Source organism: Balaenoptera ricei, chromosome 10 (assembly GCF_028023285.1).
Source record: "Balaenoptera ricei isolate mBalRic1 chromosome 10, mBalRic1.hap2, whole genome shotgun sequence".
Classification (NCBI taxonomy): Eukaryota; Metazoa; Chordata; class Mammalia; order Artiodactyla; family Balaenopteridae; genus Balaenoptera; species Balaenoptera ricei.
This window is the reverse complement of record NC_082648.1, coordinates 91,709,315-91,734,943: the sequence shown is the minus strand read 5'-3', so window position 1 is coordinate 91,734,943 and position 25,629 is coordinate 91,709,315. Positions and strand designations below refer to the sequence as shown.

General features: G+C 39.2%; 2 protein-coding genes across 2 annotated transcripts in view; one reads left to right on the top strand and one right to left on the bottom strand.

Moving 5' to 3' along the window:
* Positions 1-2,946, top strand: part of PRDM4 (PR/SET domain 4) — a 45,439-nt gene extending 42,493 nt beyond the window's left edge. The window contains exon 12 of the mRNA XM_059936837.1: positions 2,365-2,946. Coding sequence (XP_059792820.1) covers positions 2,365-2,374 — 10 coding nt within the window. The 3' untranslated portion in view covers positions 2,375-2,946. The remainder of the gene's footprint in view (positions 1-2,364) is intronic.
* Positions 883-22,804, bottom strand: PWP1 (PWP1 homolog, endonuclein). Its single transcript, XM_059936838.1, has 15 exons — positions 22,590-22,804; positions 20,465-20,523; positions 20,144-20,328; positions 18,718-18,803; positions 18,521-18,617; positions 15,939-16,049; positions 14,636-14,766; positions 13,941-14,002; positions 8,131-8,227; positions 7,403-7,464; positions 6,076-6,187; positions 4,254-4,344; positions 4,040-4,161; positions 2,486-2,591; positions 883-1,653 (listed from the first exon to the last, which is right to left on the bottom strand). Exons 1-15 carry the CDS (start codon positions 22,659-22,661, stop codon positions 1,544-1,546), a joined length of 1,503 nt encoding a protein of 500 aa, XP_059792821.1. The 5' UTR covers positions 22,662-22,804; the 3' UTR covers positions 883-1,543.
* Between the last annotated feature and the right edge of the window lie 2,825 nt (positions 22,805-25,629).

The window sequence follows — 25,629 nt, the reverse complement described above, 5'->3', positions numbered from 1 at the left end:
CTAGTAATCAGTGTGTTCAGATTTTCTGTTTCTTCATGATTCAGTCTTGGTAGTTGTCAATTTGTTGATGTACAGTGCTCATAGCAGTCTCTTATGATCCTTTGTATTTCTGGGGTATTGAGGTATTATAACATTTCACCTTTCAGTTCTGATTTTAAGTCCTCATCTCTCTTTTTTCCCTTACTGAGTCAAGCAAAAGGTTTGTCAGTTTTATCTTTTCAAAAAGTAGCTCTTGGTTTCATTGATCTTTTCTATTGTCTTTTTAGCCTCTATTCCATTTATTTCCACGCTGATCTTTTTCCTTGTCTACTAATTTTGGACTTTGTTCTTTTTCTAGTTCCTTGAGGTGTAAAGTGAGGTCGTTTGTTTGAAACTTTTGTTTCTTGATGGTAGGCATTTATTGCTAAGGACTTTCCTCTTAGAACTACCCTTGCTGCATCCCATAAATTATGGTATGTTGTATTTCCATTTTCATTGTTCTTTTGATTTCTTCTTTGACACATTAGTTGTTCAATAGCATGTTGTTTAATCTTCACATATTTGTGAAATTTTCCAATTTTCTTCTTGTAACATGTCTAGTTTCATAACATTGTAGTCAGGAAAGATGCTTTATATGATTTTAGTCTTCTTAAATTTATTGAGACTCATATTTGTGGTGTAACGTATGATCTATCCTGGAGAATATTCCATGTGTGCTTGAGAAGAATGTGTATTCATTCTCTTGCTTTGGGTGGAACAGTCTATATATGTTGTCTGCTGAGTCCATCTGGTCTAATGTGTCATTTAAGGCCGATGTTTCCTTATTTTCTGTCTGAATGAGCTACCCATTGGTGAAAGTAGGGTACTAAAGTCTCCTACTAGTAATTGTATTACTACTTCTCCTTTTAGCTCTTTTACCATTTGCTTTATTTATTCACGCAACATAAGGTTACCTAAATATTTATTTACAAATGTTATATCCTCTTGTTGGACTATCATTATGTAATGCCTCTTTTGTTTGGTAACACTGAATACTATGCTATGGACAAAAAAGGCATGCCACTTTTGAAAGAGTAGCACTAAGAACACTTCTAAGTCATGAGCATTAATTGGAGAACAGCTGGTCAGGAAAGTGTAGTCCCAGAGGGACCTGCCTCTGCTCATGGTCTACTGTCCAATCTTGGCCTAATTACCACTTTTCCAGGCCTGGGTTTACCCATCTTTTAAGATTAGAGGATTTTCCTCTTTTAAAATTCTATGAGGTAAGTACTACTTATTTTATAAACCTAGACTACCTGTGACAGATGGCATACTTAAGGAATTATTTTTAAAAAACCTTTTTTATTATCCCTTTCAAGAAATGCAGGTGGAGCCCTATATACTGCATGCTTGAAAGGTTAGCACAAAGACCAGCCCTGTTTGTGCTGCCACCATAGCTGCAGAGAGGAATGTCTGTCAGGCAATTTTGTTTCTGTCATTTTGATGGCTGCAGCAGGGAACATCTTTAGGCCAGCTTTTAAAAACTGAGTTAGGGTAAATAAAACAGGAAATTGTATGATCTTCATTAAGACTCCATTGGTGTTTCTGAGCTCCTGCTCCCAAAAGGGCCACTAATAGATGAATTTCTTGTATTGCCGAGAACAAGCCTCTCTCGTCTTCCAAATGCTTCATTTACTAAAACATAAATAAATGGTTGTTAAGAAGCTACCAGATCAGAAAACTAAGAACCTATAATATAAAAAGAGACTAAAAATGTAGACATGAGCAATGAGGTTCTCTACCCTGTGGTGGAGATTTTGTTTTGAAAAATATGTATTTAGCACTTTATAAATGGGAAAGTAACCAACTCAAAAGTCCAAGATAATGTCCTGAATGAGGTTTTTAACTATGTTTTAAATTGGTCCTCCTTTTTTTAATACTTTACTTTCTTTGCCTTGTCCTGGATTTATCAAATCCACCTTGATAACAAATGTCCAAGCCCTCATAACAGTGACTCTATCCTTCCCTTATTGTACTTCTGATTGTTTCCTACCTTCATCTTTCTCTGTATCATGATCAGAATAGAACTTTTTTGGATTTAGGACCCCAGTGGAGGGAAGATTCAGGAACTAATAGAAGGGAACAGAGTGGCCCCTTCAGGAAAGCTGGATTTTCTACGAAGTAGTTGAAAAAAGGCAAATTTATTCACAGTGGGAAGAGGAGGGCCATTCTTTGAGACCACACTATATATCCTTCCAGTTTCCCAATAAAATCTTTCGTTTTTAAAATTCAAATTTTGTCATAAAGATATTTAAAAATTATCCACATTTAAAGTGTGAAGACAAACTTATTTGCAAACATGAACATTTCAAAATTACAATTTGATCTTGTCTGTTTCCTAAGCAGATTGTACTAGAGGATGAACACTGGATCCACCTTCGTTATCTCCTTAATGTATTCAAGCCACACATTCTACTTTAGCTCTTAGAGAACTCATCCAGAAAAAGCAGGAAATTAAGATTCTTACCTGAAGAGATTGTGCTTATATCCCAGACCCGAAGCCCTTCTTTCTGACCTCCAAAAGCATAAATAAATGGCAAATCAGGGCAACAGGAAGAACAGAAGAGAACTCCCTGAGAAGAGAATACAAAGTCAGTCAGTGAGTTCAGTCTTTCCAGAAAGCTCTAATCTTGATCCCTACTCCTGTCTACAAGAACCTATGATTGATTGGAATGGTTACTCAAAACCAACTCACCAGAATCTCTTTCAAGGCGCTTGCAAAGATAGTTCACAGTCAAGTTGGAAGGACTATCTCTACAATACAAAGCTGGACAAGTTCAGCACGATGGACATTCTGTGAGGACAGGTGTATGCTCTGACCACTCAGGTCTCTCATCCCCATTATCATTCTAATAGGGATTTCCTAATTAAGCTAATCTGCTAAATATTCCCAGAAACTTTAATTCTCCTTTTTAAGTAATGATGCTGATACCAGATGTCATTATTCAATCATTTAAAATTTTTTGTTTTTTTGTTTTTTACTTTATTACTAGATAACACACATATATCATAGAAAATGTAAAAAAGTATAAAAATCACTCTGAGATAACCAGCTGTTCATGTTTTGGGACAGGGTCTTCTAGATTTAAATATAAGCATTCAAAGACTTAAGTATTTAAATATATGCATGGAATGATGCTATAAAAACTGCTCTGTAACCTGCCTTTCTACAAATATTTATATACATACATACAGATATAGACTTTTAAACAGCCGTGTGCAGTGTTCTATGTCTGCAATTTAATTTTTATAATTTAGTGCCTAGCATACAGTATATGCTCAATAAATATTTGATGAATGAATTATTGAATTCCAGTTATTTCTAAAACTCTTGCTACTATGTAGTAATCAATTTCAGTGTAGTAAGAACTAGTTATACAAAGAAGTAGGTGATAAACTGACCTCAACAACTATGGTGCCCTATAAAGGTTCAAGATTTCCTGGGATGGTCCTGATTTTAAGGTTAAAAAATTGTGGAACTTATGGTTACCTGGGGGGAAGGTAGGGGAGGGATAGTTAGGGAATTTGGGTTGACATGTACACAGTGCTAATATTTAATATGGATAACCAACAAGAACCTACTGTATAGCACAGGGAACTCTGCTCAGTATTATGTAACAACCTAAATGGGAAAAGAATTTGAAAAAGAACAGATACATGTGTATGTATAACTGAATCACTTTACTGTATACCTGAAACTAACATTGTTACTCAAATGTACTCCAATATAAAATAAAAAGTTAAAAAAAAAAATGTGGTCATTCCACTTGTGTCCTTGAACACCACCCCCTCATCATCCTTGTCTTCCCCAGCAACTGTTAATCACGTGAGCTGGAAAAGGAACCAGCTAGTCACTGATTTCTCCCCAAACTGTCCTAAGTTATAAAACTTCCACAAATTTGACTAAGCCCCAAATTAACCTCCCAGCAGATCCATATTCTTTAGTGCAATGATTCCTAGAGAAAGACAGACAAACAGATCAGAAACAGAAAAAAACCAAGATGCTCAGGGATATTCTTACCATTTTCATGTCCCTAGAGTGAACTAGGCTTGGCCTATCTCCTAATATGTCCCAGATCTTCACATACTTGTCCGCTGATGCAGTCACAAGACAGCCCTTGATTTGACTGCTTAGATCAAGACCTAGAGGAAGATTAGTTTAGAGACTCTCACTTTGAAATAAATTTACTTCATCATAGGTTAATAGAGATGAAAGAAACAGTATTCTTGCTCACCAGAAATTTCATCATTGTGTGCATTAAGTGTAAAAATTGGCTTATCTGAACGTGCATCCAAATTATATACGAAGCCATCATCTGTACTGGCCTGGAAAGAGTAAAAGATGGGCAAGGTAATGTTAACATGACAATAAAATTTAGCAATGGGTAAATCGTATATATCATTGTGAAAATCAGCTATGTACCTGACTTACCTGAAGAGCTTATTACAAATTAACATGGACATAAAGAATTTACTTGTGGGTAAGTCGAGTTGGTTCTTACAAGGGCTAGTTTAGCTGACATGTCTATTAGGCAGTTGGATATGAGTGTGAAGCTGTGGTAGTGATACAGGCTGCAGAGATATGGAAGCACAGAGGTAGAAGTTACATCCGTTGAGAAGAGAGGGGATACACCCCAGGAGTGTATAATTAAGAGCACTGTGTTGAGGACAGAGACCTGGAGAGCACAGCCACTTAAGGTAGAGGCTGTCGAGGAGCTCACACAAGTTAAGAATCAAAGAGGGAGGAGGGAGTAACAAAGAATGTTAAAGAAGCCAAGGAAAGAGGGGTTCTAAAGAAAGGAGTGACAATGCTGTCAATATTTTGGCAAAGAGATTTAATCAGATAAGGACTGAAAGGCAGATTACAGTTCCACTTTCAAGAAAGGAAGAAAAAATTTTGAAGGAATTAAGAGACCTAGTCAAGGACGGGAGACAGAAACTTGAGCCTATATACAGGCCAAAGGCAACAGCCAGGACAGGAAAAAGGGAGGGGAAAAAAGGACAACTGATGCAGTCTTGAAGGTGGAGCTGCAGATGGGCATAAAAACAGAAGAAGAGGGAGATCCCATCCCTTTGAGACTGGAGGGAAAGAGGTAAACCATTTTATTTTGATTACTTTCCATTTTCCTAAATATTTGTGATTTTAGTACTGATAACCATTTGTAAGCAAATAACCTCAGGAAATATGTGTGCCTGCCTGCCGAGATCCAAAGTACAGTACAACATTCAAATATAACTGGGACTTCACTCCTGGTAACTGTAAGATGAAATCTGGCTTAAGGGAGCTCAGCTGGGAACTGCATGCAACTCCGCGCAGAGGAGATTAAATGTTCCCACAAGTGCAGGAAACTTATTAAAATCATTCACATATTTTAAGAAAGCTGTTTTTTAAAGAATTCTTTTCCTCATTTACAAAGCACTACATATTTGCTTTAGGAAAATTAGGCAATATATGGATGTATCACAATTTCTCTAATTAATCTTCCCTTCTGGATAAAAGCTGGGATTTTATTTTTCCATGGATTGAAATGTCAGTGGCATCTTTGGATCCTACATGGAAAACTGTTATCCTACAGATATTAAGGGTATTTACAAAATGATCGTAAACTTTCTATCTGGGAGATGGTGGTATATTAAGTGCTATATTAATTAAATAGGGTAGCATTTGCATCACTGGAGCTCCATTTAAGTACTAATATATAAATAAAGGAATATTTTTTTGGACTGCTTTAACCATTAAAAAACATAAAAAGAATATTAGTCATGCTTAGTATTTCAAAGTAATTTTAAAATGATCAACTAATTACAACTAATAAAATGTGACACACTTTGGAATGATTGGAAATTAGCAAAATCATTTACATGTTTACTGTTTTTTTGTGGCAAATCCATTGTTCTCTTATTAAAAATATCTTTTTTTTTTTTTTTTAAAGAAAACCCAAACCCAAATACTTCACGCTGTTAATACAGAAAAAGCTTTTCAGAGATTCTCTCTACAATGGAAGAAAAGAAGTCATTAATAACCTGATAAACGAACAGTAATATGCACACTCTTACCAAAAAATGACAAGGTGAAAAGTGATTCCAAGTCACTCTCTCGATCTGCCCACTGAATCGCCACATTCGATGGCCTTCCTCTGGACTTCGGCAGTCATACAAAGCCACCGACCTGGACGTGTTCAGGCAAAGTTAGGGTTTTAAGAGTTCAATTTTCCTATGTGTTTTAGTTTATTTTTAACGAAATGGTAATAAAACAACACCATGAAATCAAGATCCAATTATTTAAAGCCTATTTTAAGTAGAAAAATCAACTCATCTAAAAGTAGAAGAGTTGATTTTTACTAATTGGTGGACTCTGGTCCTGTCACTTGAAGACACTGGTAGCTCTGGATGTCACAGTGGCCTTGACCTCCCCCAGACTGAATCCTCTACTTCCAAGATGAATCCTATTTCCAAAAGAACGGGACAATTTCCCCTTCCCCAGTAGTGCTCGGAGCCAGATAACTCACATCTCAGCCACATTTACTCTTTACAAGCAGGCTACTGTGTTGGGGGAACTGATAGACTTTTGTAATTTTTGCATGAATCCCAACTAAAAAATGTAAATATAGGACTCTTCAAAAGGGTAAGGAATCAAAATAAAGACTGCAAGTTGGTTTCTGTTTCTACTAGCTACCTCTCCTACCTTCAGACCCAATCTGTAAAAAGCACACATGACTGGAAACCCCCCTGTGGTTGACCATAGTGGTCCCAATTCTTCACCTCTCCCTACATCCATGCCCTCTATCAGTGATCTGACAGTTCCTCCCCTAAAGGCAGAGTTCATTTCCCACTCCATGTGATGTCTATTTTGGCCAAGAGTAAGACAGACATGTATTAGGTCTGAGCCCAGGTCTTAAGAGGCCTTGGTGTCTCTGCTTGTACTCCTGACCTTGCTATGGCAACACGTGTGGGCCAGCCTGCTGGTCCCAGGAAGATGTGAAACACGAGGAGGAGAGCCAGGTCTCTGGGCCCAGCCTAAACAAGCCAAGATTAGCAGAGCTACCAGTTGAATCTAGCCTTGATTAGCTCAACCCTGCAGGGGGTAAGAAATAAATGTTCACTGCTTTAAGTCACTGAATTTTGGGATGGCTTATTTCACAGCAATGTCTAACTCATACACCCTCTAAAAAAATCAAAGTAGTTGCTAGTTAGGAACTACATTATAACAGAACCATATTCCCTTGCAGATTGAAAGGATCAAATTGAAAGGACATAAGTACTCCTACAAATTTAAACACATAGAAGCCTCAGTGATAAATTCTACCTGAGCATCAAGTGACACTTTCTGAATTAGTTCAAGAGGATAAAAACGACAGCAATAATTCCTGAAATGCTTTCTTACTTATCATATGATCCAGAAATCAGAGTCTGTGCTTCAAATGGATGAAACTGGAGAGTCTGGACCTAAAAGGAAGAAACATAAATGAATAGATCAATGTTTGTTTTGGTTTGGTAAAACTGTCTTATACTTGGTGAGACTCAATTTGGCAGTTTCTACAGATTTTTCCCTTTGAAATGTAGTACTATTTAAAGAAATGTAAATGTACTGCATAATCAAAAGGACAAAACGTACTTCCGAATAAAGGCTAACACTTAAAAGACACAATGCAGCATTTCCCAAATTGTGCTTGGCAGTATACATATGTCCCTCAAATGCTAAAGTATAATCAGAAGAAAAAAGGGGAGCTGTCAAACTTACTGGGCAACTCCACACGTTCCGGAAGTTTCACAATGTACATTAGCACATTAGATCCCTGGGTTCTGTAGTAACATCTGTTAAATTCTTTAACCCCATTTGGTGACTGATACCCCTTCATCCCTTTTTAGGAGCCTCTGTAAAAATGCTGCAAAGCACTAATGTTCCCAGTCACTTCACCTTTCTGCACCCATTTTTGCATCTCTCAGGTGGGTAATTATAACTATCACAAAGGGCTCTGTGAGGAGCCAGTGAGATAGCATGTCTAAGCACTTTGTAATTCACAAAAAACCATATATAAATGTTTGGGATTATTTGTAGTCAATATATGTCTCAGATTTTTTAGAACCCCTTTTATCCTTAAATCACCATACCTTGTCTGTATGTACGGCAAGGCTGGCTGCTGGTTTCCCCAAAGACATATCCCACAGAATAACAGTGTTATCAGCTGATGCACTGGCCAGCACATTTCTGAGAAAGGGAGGAAACAAATCGGGTAATCTTTTAAAAATCAAGAGGATTACATGTAAGAATTCCATTTACAATACCATCAAAAAGAATACTTAGGAATAAATTTAACAAAAGAAAAGCAAGATTTTTAATATACTGAAAACAATAAAAGATTGTTGAAAGAAATTAAAGAGTATCTAAATTAATGGAAAGTCATCTCATGTTCACGGACTGGAAGGCTTAACATTAAGACAGAAATATTGGGCTTCCCTGGTGGCGCAGTGGTTGAGAATCTGCCTGCCGATGCAGGGGACACGGGTTCGAGCCCTGGTCTGGGAAGATCCCACATGCTGCACAGCAACTGGGCCTGTGAGCCACAACTACTGAGCCTGTGCGTCTGGAGCTTGTGCTCCACAAGAGAGGCCGCGATAGTGAGAGGCCCACGCACCGCAATGAAGAGTGGCCCCCACTTGCCGCAACTAGAGAAAGCCCTTGCACAGAAATGAAGACCCAACACAGCCAAAAATAAATAAATAAATAAATAAAAATAAATAAAAGGAACTCCTTTAAAAAAAAAAAATATTGCCAACTACAGATTGATTTATAGATTCAACCACAATCCCAGCTGACCCTTTTGCAGAAAACTGAATGCTGGTTTTAAAATTGATATGGAAATGCAAGGGACCCAGACTAGTCAAAATAATCTTGAAAAAAGGAGAGCAAGTTGAAAAGTTCACAGTTCCTGATTTCAATACTGACTGAAAAACAACAGTAATCGTAATAATGTGGTACTGGCATAGGACAGACATACAGAATAGAAGAGTCCAGAATTAAACCCTCAAATTTATGTTCTTATGTTCACTGGTTTTTGACAAGGGTGCCAAGAGTATTCATTCTTTGTTCAATGGGGAAAAAACCAGTATCTTCAACAAATGACTCAGGGTCAACCGGATATTCTACAGCAAAGAAATGAAGATAGAGCCCTACCTCACACTATACACAAAAAGTGATTCAAAATAGATCACAGGTCTACTAAACATAACAGCTAAAACTATAAAGTGCTCAAAAAAAAAACCAACAAAAAACCCCAGGTATAAATCTTCATGACAATGGGTTAGGCAATGGTTTCTTAGATATGACACCAAAAGCAAAAACAACAAAAGAAATAAATAAACTGGATATCATCAGCATGAAAAACTTTTGTGTTGCAAATAAGACTACCAAGAAAGTGAAAAAACAACCCACAGAACAGGAGAAGATATTTGTAAATCATATATGTGATAAAGGGCTTGTATCTGGAATACATAAAAAACTCTCAACCAAATAATAAAAAGACAAACCCAATCAGAAGATGGGCAAACGATCTGAACAGACATTTCTCCAAAGAAGATATACAAATGGCCAATGAGCATTGAAAAGATGCTCAACACCATTAGTCATTAGGGAAGTGAAAATCAAAAAAATGGGATACCACCTCATACTCACAGGATGGCTATAATGACAAAGATAGACAAGGGCTAGCAAGATGTAGAGAAACTGGAACCCCCCTACATTGCTGGTGGGAATGTAAATGGTAGAGACACTACCATGTGACCTAGCAATTAAACTCTTAGGTATGTATCCAAGAAAATGAAAACATATGTCCATGCAAAAACTTGTTCATCAATGTTCACAGCAGCATTATTCATAATAGGCAAAAACAAACTAAATGTCCATTAACTGGTGAATGGATACGCAAAATGTGGTATATCCATACAAGAGAATATTATTCAGCAATAGAAAATGATGTACTGATATATGCTGCAACATGGATGGACCTTGAAAACGTTATGCTAAGTGACAGAAGCCAGATACATATGGCCACGTATTATATGATTCCATTTCTAGGAAATGTCCAGAAAAGGCAAATCCACAGAGACAGAAAGCATATGAGTAGCTACCAGGGGCTGGAGGCACAGGAGAACGAGGAGTGACTGCTAATGGCATGGTTTTTGGATTGATGAAAATGTTATGGAATTAGACAGTGGCAGTGGCGGCATAACTTTGTGAACATACTGAAAACTACTGAATTATATACTTTAAAAGAGTGGATTTTATGACATGTGTACTTGCTAGGTCATATAGTATGAATTACATCTCAACTGTTTTTTTTTTCTTCCTTAAAAAAGAGCATTAAATGCTATGAACAGAAAAAACCCAATATGTCTACCTCTTAGGGATCAAGCGCTAATAATGTAGTTCTACAGCGGAACACAGGCTTTAGGGCCCAGAAAACCTGAAATGGAGTCTTGGTGCTGCCATTTGCCTGCCAATGAGAATAAAACAACCAGCCTCAAAGAGCTGCTATGCAAGAACCTGGCTGAGTAACTGGGACATAGCAGGCCCTTGATAAATGTTAGCTGCCTCCTAAAAATACAGATACTCCTGAAATTGAAAGCTCATTCTTCAACATTGAGCTTTAACATGGCTCAACACAAAATTAGGTCATTAGTGATAGTATATGTTTTTGTTCAGAAAACCAATATACTGTTGAAATAAAATGCTGATGGACTCGTTTTCAGATATTATTTCCTCAGGAAATTACTTCCATTATACAAACTACTTTCAGTTTTGTAACTCACATTTCAGTGATATATGCAAGGTCTCTTAGGAGGATCATGTATATTCAGGTCATGCTAGCTTTTTTCTACCATTAAGTCCCACATACAGGTCACAATGTTTTAAGTCCTTAGCATTTTATAAATTAAATATTAAATTCCCAGTAACTAGTTTATTTATATGTCTCCCAATAGCAAAAAGTTAAAATTCCACAGTACATTTTTCATCCCAGTCATTCCAAAAATATCTGAGATTCCTCCCTCATTAAAGTTCTTATTGTATGAGGCTAAAAAAACAAAAACAAAACTTCTGAACACTACAACTGCAAGAAGAGCACTCCAACAAGAGTATGAATTACCAGAGAACATGCATTTTTTTTTCCTGGGAGGATTTTACTGGAAACCAAGGGCCCCACCAGTAACAAGGTCAACATGTTATTCCTCACCATAATCCTAACCTCTGTGCACCAGAGTATGGGACATATTTTAAAGCGTGCTGTACCTTTTCAGTAAAGAAAGGGGAAAGGAGAACCAAGATCTAAAATAAGATTGAGAAAGGAGAGCGAAGGAGCAAAGAAATGTGTGGCACTGAAGTCAAAGAGATGTGAGTGCAGATGGGGAAGGAGGGGAGTACAGGTGCTGATAAGGGTCTAAATGGAACTAGGGAATTGTGGCTGGGGAAAGGAATTGATGAGTCAGTTGGAATACTGATGAGAGGTTGTTCCATTAGAAAGAACTTTCAGTTGCTCAAAGTAACAGTTGCTATATAAGAATTTATAAATAAAATTGGGTTTCTAAAAGCATGGTACACTCATGATTAGATCTCTTATTTATCTGCCCATTCGTCAGGATCAGGGCCAATTCAAGCAAAACCCGAACAACTGCCTGTAGCCCGGCAGCAAGAGATTCATCTGGGGAAGCTTTGAAAATAAAAACAAAAACACCAACAGATTCTTGGGCGCCTGCTCCAGAACGACTGACTCAATCTTGGGGGATTAGAGACTAGGAACTTGTACTTTAAAGGGCTACCCAGAAGTTTCTGATTTGCAGCTATGTTTGGGAAATACTAACCTAAACAACTTTCTCAGGTCCATTTCCCCAAATAGTTGTAACTCTGAAGAGGTCTGAACACAAACAAGAAGATAGGATATCCTTCAGTAAGCCAGCACTCTGGGATCTTCCTTAGAATGCTCACAATTATAAAGTGTCCAGTGTAATAGAAATGCTTTAAAAAAAAGTGCCCTGGGTAATCCAGTTTGTTCTTACCCCCCTTAAGTAAGCTGTACCCAACCTAATGCTTACCTCCCTTGCCTTAGCAGCCCCTCAAACCAACTACACTATTAGGAAAATGGCCCCTTTGCAGTAATTGTTGTTTAAGGATAAGTATGAAAAATATGTGGATGACATGCAAAAGAATTAAGGTGAACCCTTACCTTACACAGTATAGAAAAATTAACTCAAAATGGATCAAAGAGTTAAACTTAAGAGCTAAAACTATAAAACTTTTAGGGGAAAATCTTCATGACAATGGATTTGGCAATGATTTCTTGGCTATAATACTAAAAGCACAGGCAACTAAAGTAAAAATGAACTGTACTACATCAAAATGAAAAACTTCTGTGCATCAAAGGACACTTCAACAGAGTTAAAGGCAACCAATCGAATGATGGGAAAATATTGGCAAATCATAAATCTCATAAGAGATTAACATTCAGAATATATAAAGAACTCACACAACAACAAAAAACCAAACAACCCAATTAAAAAATGGACAAAAAGACTTGGATAGACATTTCTCCAAAGAATATATAAAAATGGCCAATAAGTATTGGAAAAGATGATCAACAGCACTAATCATTAGGGAAATGCAAATCAAAACTTTAATGAGATACCGCATCACACCTGTTTGGATGGCTATTATGAAAACAACAATAACAAAAACAGAAGGTATCAAGTGATGGAGAGGATGTGGAAAAACTGGAACCCTTGTGCACTGCTGGAGGGGAGGTAAATGGTGCAATTGCTGTAGAAAACAGTATGGTGGCTCCTCAAAAAGGTAAACATAGAACTACCATTAGATCCAGCAATTCCACTTTTGGCTATATATTCAAAAGAACTGAAAGCAGGGACTCTAACAGATACACGTAAACCCATGTTATTTATATGTGTCAATAACAGCAGCATTATTCACAAGAGCCAAGAGGTGGAAGCAACCCAGGTGTCCATCAACAGATGGATAAACAAAATATGGCACATATGTACAATGGAATATTATTCAGCCTTAAAAAGAAAGGAAATACTGCCACATACTACAACTTTTGCTAAGTGAAGTAAGCCAGTCACAAGAGGACAAACACTGTTATGATTCCACTTATAAGAAGGAGACGCAAGAGGGAGGAGATATAGGGATATATGTATAGCTGATTCACTTTGTTATACAGCAGAAACTAACACACCATTGTAAAGCAATTATACTCCAATAAAGATGTTAAAAAAAAAAAAAAAAGAGGTACCTGGAGGAGTCAACTCATAGTTGACAGAAAGTAGAATGGTAGTTACTAGGGCCTGGGGGGAGCAGGAAATGGGGAGTTATTGTTTAATGGGCATCTAGTTTCAGTTCTGGAAGATGAAAAGGTTCTGGAGTTGAATGGTGGTAACTGTTTTGCACAACAACGTGCAAAAATGTCCAATGAACTGTACACCTAAACGTGGTTAAAATGGTAACGTTACATATATTTTACCACAGTTAAAAATATATATATATATAAAGAACACATGGATGAGATGTTGTGAAAACTAAATGAAGTGAGAAAAACGTCTTCCCGGAAGAAACAATTCTACTGCACCACTGGCACTGCAGTACATACTGTTTTTTCCCAGTGGTGTTGGAGAGGAGGGCACTTGGTCCCCAAATATGTAATGAGCATCTACTAAGTGAAGAGCTGGCAGGTGAAGCTGGGGGGGTGCAAGGATACAGACAGCAGAGCTCCTGCCTACCAGCAGCTTGTACTGCAGGAAAAGAAAATAAAACATGGACACAAAGATGCGAAACTCACAATGTAGAGAGATAAGTGTAGACAAGAGGTAAAATCACGAGGGTTACCATCTTTAACTATCCTGCAAATGGTATTTTTTACCTGATCAGCTTATTCCAAGAAAGGTCAAGGACAGCATCGGTATGCCCATCTGCTGAGGAATTCTGTAATAATTGTTTAATTACTTTTGGTATTAAAGTACACCCCCAAATAAAATTGGTATATTAATTTGAAAGATTCTTTAAACCTTATTTTAAGTAAACTTGCCCAAATATCTAGGGAAAGAAACACCTTTTCCTCCTCTTACTTGAGAGACGTGATAAATGTTCTTTACAGGGAAGAAACTATAGTAGTTCTTAATCTAGGTGCTATAATTCTACAAATCAATCCCCACCCCACCCATCTCTCCCCCACCAAAAACCTGACAGTTTTAAAAGCTACAGGAACTAATACATGGATATTTAGAATTCAACAAACTCAAGGCTAAATATAAATATTTTAAAAGTTCAAAAATAGCATATTAGTGTGAATAGCTACTCTATAGGAAGGAAGATCATAACCTTAAGAGTAATTTGTTTTGTGTAAGGATGAATAACGTGCCAGTGGAGGTTTTATATAATCAGAAGTCAATTTTTCTTTGGATGGGCTTTTCAAAACTAGAAACTAGAGTAACTTCATAATTACCTGTCCTATTTCACCAAAAGTGTCTAATTGAAAAAGTGCATGTTCCCATCCCCCATCCCCACAAACCTCTCTCTGTTTGTCATCAGAGTTTAAATATCTATTAGCTTGTTTACCTTCTTTCCTTTCTTTTTCTTCTTTTTTGATAGCTTACTTCCAAGTGTAAAGACTGGCTCCAAAGAGTCCACTATATCAAGGTCCCACACTTCAATAACGGGGGTCATGTTTCCCACAGCAATGTAATTTCCTACAGGAGGAAACGATATACTTATGATTTAAAATACAACTCCTAATGAAATACATTACACTTCCGATTAACTGAGTCGTGGCTTAGAGCAGTTTCTCTCAAACTTTCATATGTGTGTACACCACCTGAATGCTGTTAAAATGCAGATTCAGTTTCAGGAGGTCTTGGGTGGGGCCCCACAACTGCGTTTCTAACTGGCTCCCAGGTGATGGCAACGCTGTGCTGCCGGTCCTCGGACCACAATTTGAGTAACAAGGGCTCAGTCTCCCTGTCCCAGGGTCCTCACTTATGTAATGAGAAAACCCTTCCTACCTTTGTAGACTGTTGTGACGATGAGGATTTGATTAGATCATGAATGTGAACAAGCTTTGCAAACAAGATGTAAGGTATGAGTATTAACAGTTTTTATCCTTGTTAAGAAGTATGCAGGGGCTTCCCTGGTGGCTCAGTGGTTGAGAGTCTGCCTGCCCATGCAGGGGACACGGGTTCGAGCCCTGGTCTGGGAGGATCCCATATGCCGCGGAGCAACTAGGCCCGTGAGCCACAGCTACTGAGCCTGCGCGTCTGGAGCCTGTGCTCCGCAACAAGAGAGGCCGCGATAGTGAGAGGCCCGCGCACCGCGATGAAGAGTGGCCCCGACTCGCCACAACTAGAGAAAGCCCTCGCACAGAGGCGAGGACCCAACACAGCCATAAATAAATAAATAAATAATTTAAAAAAAAAAAAAAAAAAAAAAAAAAAAGAAGTATGCAGGGGCAACTAGTACTGTGCAGCTATGGCCAAAGGGACTAACACGAGAGCCCAATTCTTTCTTCATTTTGGTTTACCTTGATGTTTTCTGAAAAGGGTCATGCACTAAACTCTAGCTGGTAACATCAGACACGCCGTGCCAGTTTACAGGTTTGGGTTCGCAGGAGACCTTCACACAGTTCTGCAGACCCAAAGCTTCCAGGCCCTGTCCTTCTGCCTACAGTGGAGCAGCAACCTCCTTAGCCTGTCCAAAGTCTGGAGACACACAGACCCAAAACAATCAAGTGATTGTGTTTGGAGAACTATATAACTTCATAAAACATCAATAATTATGAAAACATTCATACAAAATAGGTAACTTATGTGGCTAGGAAAAACACATAGGAGTAGAACCATTGAGCAATCTCAGGTTTTCTAATTACCAGTTGAATCATCTGGGCTAGGATCAAAATTCAGCCATTCCACACTCAAAGGGTATGCAGACAACAGGATATCATGGTGGACATAAAAAGAATCTTCTTCTTGATTATAAACTGAGAAGATTGAGAAAAGAGACTTTATTACATCAGAATAAGAAATCATATCCCACTCAAAAGAAAAGATTCTCCCTTTTAAACCTATGGGAGACACTTGCTTAAAGTGAGACACATTTTATGACATTAAAGACATTCCAAAGTATTTACTGCTAGGCAAAAATTTTTCATGTCTAATATATTCCCAGCACCTGGTGTGCCCCAAAGGGGAGCAGGAACACTGACAGAGAATTGATTCTGCCTGAATACTCCATCTGCATGTTCCCCAGCTAAAATGGTCCTACCTTCTGGTTCACCAATTACAGAAAACAAACGAGGTCTCCATAAGAAATACTTCATTATTATTTTATCTTTTAAAGGTCTATCTGGCCATAAGTAAAGAAGAACAAATCAGCACTGGAGAGAAATAACTCATATTTAGAAGTCTAAATGCCTGTCAAAAATTGCTTCTTTAATATTTATTGTTAAAATCAATAAGAAGTCTTTTAAAAATTATATAATGAAACACTGACAAAAATAGAACCCAAGTAGTCAAAAATTTCCCCCAATATGTTTTTTACTAGAAAGAAGCAATGTTAAGATAAGCTAAGGATTTTAAAAAAATTCTTCAGACCACTGCATCTGGGACAGATCTTGGGATCAGCAGATTCCATGTAATGCTCTATCACATCACTTTATGATAAGAATGTGTTCAAAATGATTAGGCTGTGGCCCTGCAAGAACCTCAACTATGGTCAAGGTACTCAGCTTACATTTTAAATAAAAATGATGATGACACCTTAAAATAATCTTCTTTTAACCATGTCAGATTATTATTCAGATTTGATTTAGAGTGCAATTTTGAAATTATTCTTGAACAGAGATACACTAGGTAATCTGGAGATTCACACCAAATCCAAATAAAATATATCGTTAATGACCTAACCTAGAACAACGCAGGAATACAACTGCTTTACTTCAACTTCTCAGCTCCTGTCTAATGCTCACGAGATTCAAAGGAATGACTACAGTAAATTCTCAAATAAGAATGCATAAAAATCAACGATGACAAACCGTAATAGTTGCAATTTTTTGAAATTAGAATTGGTCTTTTAAAAATTCCATCAACATGGTTTACATTTGAAATATGTAAATAGTTCAAAGATAATTAGGAGAATAACTTCATATTGACGTATTTGCTATTTAAAGCTTTTTTGACTTTATAAATAGATCACAATGGGCCATGGAATAAAAATGGCCTGACTGACAGGCTTCCTGCAGGCAGTCTTAAAGACTGGGAAGAAATCCAAGCTAAAAAATGGAGTAAGAGTAAAACATTAAACCCAAGGGTTTTAATTTTCAAACTGTGTAACTGTGTTTCCTATAAGAAAAGGCATTAGCCTATTAATCTCTTTAAAGCTTCAAAATTTTAAGACAGATGAATAGCAGAGTGTTGGGGAAGGAGAGTATCTGGGCACGAATGCACCTGTCCGAGGACGTGTGCACAGAGGAAGGGGCAAAAAAAAGGGAAAATATGGAGGCAGAATATTCCAGACATCTTAAAGGTCTATTTTAAGAAAATAGTCATTAATGTTTGTTGAATTAATAAATATCAACATTAAGAAATATCTGATTTAAGAATTCCAATAAAAAAGAAAAACTCAAATCATTGCCTACTTCCGATTCAAAGTACAGCTGACCCTTGAACAATGCAGAAGTTAGGGACGCTGACCCTCTGCACAGTAGAAAAGCCCTGTATAACTTACAGTTCACCCTCTGTATCCCAACCAAACTCACATCGTGTAGTACTGTAGTACTTACTATTAACAAAAGTCTGCATATAAGTGGATCTATGCAGTTCAACCCCGTGTTGTTCAAGGTTCAACTGTATTCACCTCTGGCTTTAGTGCAAACATTCTCTGCACTGAGAAAGGTGACCAAAATGTTTTGGTCTCTGAAGAAAAATGTGGGCCTTTACACTGAATTTTTATGAAAAGAATAAAATGTTTTGCAAAAGGGGATCTATTTGAAATGACTCTGAAAAAAAGCAGGATAAATTATATTGAGTAACCTTTGCCACATAAAGAAAAAGCAGCCAGAAAGCAAACTGGAGTAAAGAGCCAGGGTAAAAAGTTACCTCAGGGTAATGAGATTATTATTTTTTCTTGCATTTTAAAATAGTTTTACTTCCAGGTTTTCTCCATTGAGGGGAAAAAGTTAAAAACTGGCAAAAATGTTTAAACAAAAGATTAAAAAAACCCAGTTAGAACCTTCCAGGTAACCTATTTCCATAAGTAAAGTCAAGTACCAAACTAACACATCGGACTACACATGCCCAGGCACAATAACCAGGAAGTCTGATTTAACTAGGTAACCAACTTAAATGAAATACAGAAGGATCTGGTGCTTAGAAATCCATAATAGTTACTATGATGGTTATTTTAGTATCACTTCAGTAGAAAACTTTTTAGTAAGGGATGTATCCCACTTACCATGTACCTCTAAATTGCACTGGTCCTGTTCAGCTCTGCCACAAACTATGAGATTGTCATTGGGCTTAATCAAGAAATCTTCACGTTCGTACTGCTCCTAAGTGGAGAGAGAAAAAGTCATTGACTAGAATCACATATTTGGGAAGGTTTTTCAAACACTTAAGGAGCATAGTTAGAAAAGCCATATAGATATTTACCGTATCTTTCAGAGTAACATAAGGATCTTGATCATTACTCCCATAGACTGTAAGACCCAAAAGAGATTCACCAAGAGTTTCAGTATCTGTAAGAATTCATAAAACAAAATGAATAAAACAGTCATTTTGACAAAAGCATTTTTCCTAAGGCACCCCATCTTTAGACTTAGATCCAACCATCTATTTCATAACTAACACTGGATCATCCACAATTGGCAAAGGAAATAGTGGATGATAATAAATAGAAGTTTAAAAGCCATTTATATTTGGCGCTGGAATGCACATCTGATAGTCTTGGAATACACAATCTTCCATTAAAAGAATCAAATCAAACCAAGAAACTCCCTTTTAGAAAATATTAGAACTCTACTCAGATCCTCTAGTTTGCTCCTTGTAATCATTATTCAAAAGTGCTACAGAGAGGTGGCCTCACAGACCTGGAAATAAATAGGTCCCTAAAACACTGGTATCAACACAATAAATTAGGGTTGCCTGGTCAAATAAAATTGAAAAATGATGAGTCTCATAAAGTTAAATGGGTTTCTTTATTGCAAGATGTCTCATAACCACTGATATGCTAACTTGCCTAATGAATCTGAAAGGGGGGATACTACACGCCCTTTTCCCCAAACTTACCTCAAAATGGCATTCTTTTATGGCATGTCCGCAAAGGTGACATAGAGTAGACCCCGAGTAACATAAAACTCAGGAGAAGGAAGATACTCTTAATTTTCAGGGGAAGCTACTTTAAGGAGGCAGGGCTAATACGTCTTAAACATCTGACAGGCAACAGAGATGGGAATTTCTACTGGATGAGAAAGACAGACTCAATACTCTGCAGGGTATAGAGAGTATTAGGGAGCAGTGTCTGAATGGCTTTTTTCCAGGCTGGTTAGCTCTTCTTTCTCTGTATTCCCATGGCACTCTGTCCTAGTAGGATGGAAGCCAACCCAGAGGGGCCCACAACCGAGTCCAATGGAAAAAACTATCCCCTGCATCTAGTGAAGTACACTGAAAAGCATGAAGGCTTTAGAGCCAGAGAATGTTCAAACCTCAGCTCCATTAATCACCAGCTGCATGATACTGGCAAAGTTATTTCATCTCTGTAAGCCTGTTTTCTCTTCTGTAAAATGGAGGTAATCATTCCTCTCTCATTGCAGGTAAAGAAAAATGAATTACAGATTATCATAACCACTACTTGCAATAAAACATACAATACTAACATTTTTTTTGTTTTTTAGATCTTAGAGGGTTGAACTGATTTTTTAAATCAGTTTAGGAAACATGCTGTCTTCCTTGAGCCCGATTATTTGACTGACATTAAGGACAACAGATTCTCAGAGTAAAGCTTTGGTGGAACACTAGAAGCATGATCTAACGCATTGAGTTTGTGATTAAAAACCAGTAGAAGTGGGTGAATTCTAACCTGGGTCACCTTCCTCATCATATTTATCTAAGGCGTACTCGGCCAGCTCATCATCATCCAGTGTCCTGTCATCCTCTGGGTCGCCATCCTCCAGGGGCTCCCGAGGTCGGGCCTGGGTGCGGGCACTCTGCATGCCATCTTCTGAAGGATCGCCTGTCTCCTCTTCATCACTGCCACCTTCTTCTCTATGCCAATGAAAAAATAAAAAGTAAATAGATCACCGAAAAGGCACCATTCAATAACAAGACCACCTTGTCGCCATCGTTTAAGATTTACATTTCATCTGGACTTTACTACAGGCGTCAACATCCCAAAACTTACTGTAATTTTTCCTTTGCTTCAGCAATGAGACGTTTCACTTCTTCTTTACTAAGCTCTACCTATAAAAGACCAAACATTTCATTATGACATATTTAAGGAAATCATTATAAGCCTTTGAATTAAAAAGAAGTTTACAAACTAATATAAAACATAGCTTCAAAAGACATCAAAAGTCAAATGGAGTTTTCACACGTCCTTACAAATTAAGATCCTTCTCACCTAAAACTGTTAAAAAAATCATGTTCGGTCTACCTCTCCAGTCTTTTTCAAAAAAGACGGACTTGTATAAACTGGCTTCTATGAAACCCCATCTCATTTCCAATTACCCCAACTCCTTGGCCGCTTCTCCCCATTTTTCCTGTGGATATTCCTAAACAAACCACCCTTGCCTTGGTCCTCTGCTCTTTCCCCTGGTATCCCTGCCAAGTATTCACTCATTACGCTGTCACTTCCTTGCAAATCTCATTCATTCTCAAGACTAAAACCACCATCTCTGAACAGATTACTCCAAACTTTCCCTTCTCTAGCCCTATATACTGTAGTTCCATTTTTCCAATTGCCTATAAGACTCTCCACTTGGACATACTGTTCAAAACTGAAGTCATTCTCTTTACTTAAAAACTGGCATTCCCTCACCTAATCAATGCTTCAGTACCTTTTAAAAACGCCCCTATCACTGCTAAACTGTAAGCTCCTTGTCACTGTGCGTTCTGCCCATGGCAGGGATACCTGATGATAGATGACGAATCAAACAATCACGCAGTTTGTACTAAAAGGCCTTTAATAATATGGAAATCCTCTTGGGTGATGACATTCTACTGTTAGCTCCAGAAACTAAAGGTTCTTAAGTTTAATCAAAAGATACTTATTTTTCTAATTTCTCTTATTGATTTGAGTTTTCCTTTCTGGGACTTTGTAGAATAAATTCAATCTCTTCTTCCTATAAACTCTTCAAGCAATGGTTCCAAATTTGTCTGCACATTAGAATCACATGGGGGAATCTTTTAACAATTTCAGGCTCTACTCCAGGCTAATTAAATCACAACACTTGGGAGATGGTATTTTTTTAAGCTCCCCAAGTGGTTCCAATGTGTAGACACGTTTGGAAATCACTATCTTCAAGTATTTGAAAGGCTGTATGTTCCTTTTAAACAACAACTCTTACCTCCTTCAATAATTTTTAATATGAGATGGTTTCCTGTTCCTCTTCTACATATGCCGCATTGAATGCCTACTGTGAGCCAAACACTGGAGAAACTGGTGAATAAAACAGTCTGTGCCCTGGTGAAATTGGCTCAATAACATTGAAACACACACTCCCCCGCCCCTGCTTCTTTCATAGCATTTATTCCCACTGACATAGTATTATATATGCACGTATCAACTCCATAAAGGCAGGGACTTTTCCTGTTTTGTTCATACCTATCCCAGGACCCTGAACAATGCCTAGTACAGAGAAAGCGCTTCGTAAGTATCCGTTGAATAACTTAAGTAATCTTCTCCTCTACTACAGGCTCAGTCTCTCACTCCTGTAGGCTTTCCCTTCATGACGTGTCGCGTTTACCTCGCATCCCCACTGCCACATCAACATCTCACTTGGACTACTGCGAGAAATTCCTAATTCAACTCCCAGTCTCACGACACCGTAGTCTCCACACCAGCTTTTCTACACCACAGCTTTCATCCAGTTTATTCCTCTAAACGCCGAGCGGAGGAGTGGAAAGTGGAGTTTCACATATGTGCCCCCTCTTCCCGTTATGCCTGGAAACGCACTGGGGTGGTGGGAGACGACGTGGTGTCGTCAGGAAGGCTCTGGGGGAGCCCCCCTTCCGAGCAACAGCCCGCCCCCCTCCAGCCCGTGAGGTCCACGTGTGTGCGAATTGGGGGTGGGGCTGGGCTTGGGGGAAGGACAGTGAGGAGGCGGGGCCCCCGATGCCAGGCCCAGGAGTCCCAGACCCTCGGAGCCGCGGCCGTAGTCACGACAAACAGGCCACAGCCGGCCTCACCCCGTCAGTCCCACCAGCCGCGCCAGGGCCGCGCGTTCCGGGTCCAGGTCCCCAGGTGGGGCTGACTCAGGATGCTGCAAAGAGGCCGCTCCCCCTACCTCGGAGCGACCAGGCCTCACCTTGTCTGGCGTCTCTTTGGCCACGCCGCAGCGGACCCAGGCCACGCACGTCACCTGGCGGCTGCGGTTCATCGTCCTCGGCGCAGCAACGCCTCAAGCTAAAGACTTGGCCCCAGCGGGTCTCGAAGCCCCGCCGCGCTCCGGTCCCCACGCTCCCCGACCGGTTCCAGGCGGCGCCTCGGCAGAGCGCAGGCGTGGGGCGCTGGTTCCTGTGGCGTCGGCGCCCGCTTCTGACGTCATTCGAAGGCGCCTAAACGGGAAAGGGGTGGAGAAAGGGTTGGAAGGTGAAGCAGCTGGGCGAGGAATCCACGTGGGCTGGACTGTGCTGTGTGGGATGATGTGAATGGGCTCTACAGGACACCTGTGACGGTGTCTGCAGGCTTCGTGGAAGCAATGACTAAATAAGTGAAAATGGAACTGTAGGGGTCAGAGGCAAATTTCCACCGACCTTTATTTTGCCTCCATAGACTAAAAGCTGACAAATGGTAGAGGTTTTAGGTTTATTTTTTAAGCTTTCTCCAAAATGAATTATCTTTTTTTCTTTTCTGGCCGAGGCGCGCGGTTTGCGGGATCTTAGTTCCCCAACCGAGGATCGAACCCGCTCTGGCAGTGAAAGCGCTGAGTCCTAACCATAGGACCACTAGGGAATTCCCCCGAAATGAATTTATCATTTCAAGGAGATACTTCCGCCCTTTATGTTTCATTACGTTCTTGGATGTTACTTATATACTGAGTATACAGTAGTGGTTGTAGCAGTAGCAAACACAAAGTGCTTGATAGCGTTTCAAGTGCCTTATATTACCTTGGTTACTTCTTAACCCTGTGTGGGAGGTCTTACTCCCATTTTACATATGGGGAAACATTATCTTTCCCAAGGTCACACAGCTATTAAGTAGCTAGGATATGAACCCAGGCGGTGTGACTCTACATGCTGGCTATAATCTGTGTCAGGCTTCTCAGCTAAGGTCAGAGTCACCTACTAGAAAATGTCAGTGGCTGGAGACTTTAGAATGGAAAGCCTTAGCATTGCATAAAGGTCTAGGTTTAGATCTTTTTCTTCGCTGTGTGACCCTTCCAGGTCATTTGCCCTCTCTGAGCTTCCATCTCTCTCTCCTACCTCTGAGACAGGCAAGCAAGAACAGGAGGGTGGCTGCTATGGAGAGAGAGTGGTGGCAAAGGTGAACCCACAGCATGTGGTTTGCCCCAGATGCATTGTCCAAGTGGGCTGCCCACCTGTGGGGTCAATTTGTGGGCACTTTCGCAACACATTTTTCTTACATACAATATTTTGCTTGGTTCTTGCAACAATACTGGTGAAACATGATCAAGCCTTACCTCCATTTTAAAGGTGAGGAAGTTCAGGGATGAAAAGCCTTACTACTGTGAGATCACACACAGTTAGGGACTGCCAGAACTACAACTAGACACCGGCAACTCTGTACACTCAGATGGATGCCCTTGGCACTTGCCCAGCCTGAGAAGGGATCTTCTCAGGTGTGAACTGCTAATCCTTAGGGTTGCGGACTGTGTTCAGCTCTTCCAGGGCTCTGTTCCTCTGAACTGATTCCTCTGTAGCTTCTTTGCTTTCGGCCCATTTTGAAAGGTGGTACGACGGGTTCTATTTTTCAGAAGCGGCTGCAACAACATCTTTCCTTCAGACATGTTCTTCCACAATGTGCTCTTGATGCTGTCCCATCAAAACATGGAGTGTAATTCTATCCACCCCCAACCTCGAGTTTGGATAGGCTTATGACTGTTTTGACCAATATAGAATATGACAGACATTCCAAGGTTAGGTCATAAATGGGATGCAGGTTTTGCCTTTTTTTTCCTCCCTGAAATACTCATGTTTGGTACTCTGAGCTGCCATATAAAAAGTTTGACTACCCTGAGGCCACTATATTGTGAGGAAGCGAAACCACGTGGAGAGGCCACATGTGGGTGCTCCAGTAGACAGTCCTAGTTTTTGAGTCAACCCAGACACGTTAACGCAAGAGCCTTCAGATGATTCCAGCAACCAGACACTAAATCCCTCACCCCCAGCCTTTGAGTTTTTCCACCTGAGGCCCAGACACTGTGGGGCAGAGATGAATCCTCCCCACTGTGCCCTGCCCCCAATTTTGACCCCCCCAAATCTGTGAGCATAGTTAAATGGTTGTTTCAAACCATTACATTTTTTTTTATCCTTCCATAATTCTTTATTGTGGTAAAATATACATAATATAATCTAATGATTAGATTTACCATTTTAATCATTTTTAAGTGTATAAGTCAGTGGCATTAAGTACCAAACCACTAAGTTTTGAGGTAATTTTGTTTTATTTTGAGGTCATTTTAAAATGCAGCAATAATACCTGGAACAGGCAAGAACCTGGGCTATATTTAGAACAGAGCACATGAGCTGATATATTAGTAAAGGCTGATTTATTAACACCTGGCTGGGCTTAGTCAGGTGTGCACACCTGGTACGCAGGAGTGGGATCATATTTGAGTATTTGCCTCTAGATCTGTTTTCTCTGGGGGCTGCCTTCTTAAGAGCCAGCTGCTGCCGCATGATGGTGCCTGGTGCAGAGTGGGTACTTGATAAATATTTGTTAAAATGGATGAATAAATTAAATAATAGAAGGTGCAGCGGGGCTGTGGTTACTTTGGGCTACTAAACTTACACTCTTTTACTGGGCTTAGATCTGACATTCTGCCACTTCAACCCAAGCTGTGAATTCCCTTTAGAATTGAAAATCCAACTGCAGTTGGCATCATTAGTTCCTTATAACAAGAATAGAAAGAGATTGAGCTTAAGTAGTTCCATTTCTAAACCTGATTCTTAGGCACACTGATGAGCATATTTAACTCAGAAAAGTCTCTTTGCCAGAGGCCAGAAAAAATGTACTTGGTAGCATGTTGACTATTCTTATAGCTTAAGGTCCCAGAGGATTGGACCCAGGCCCATGCAAGGCTCTCACTACACCCTCTAGCTCAGTGCTGGGTATAATTAGGCTCCTAAACATGATTTCAGATTGGCCCTGAGCCAGGGAAGGGA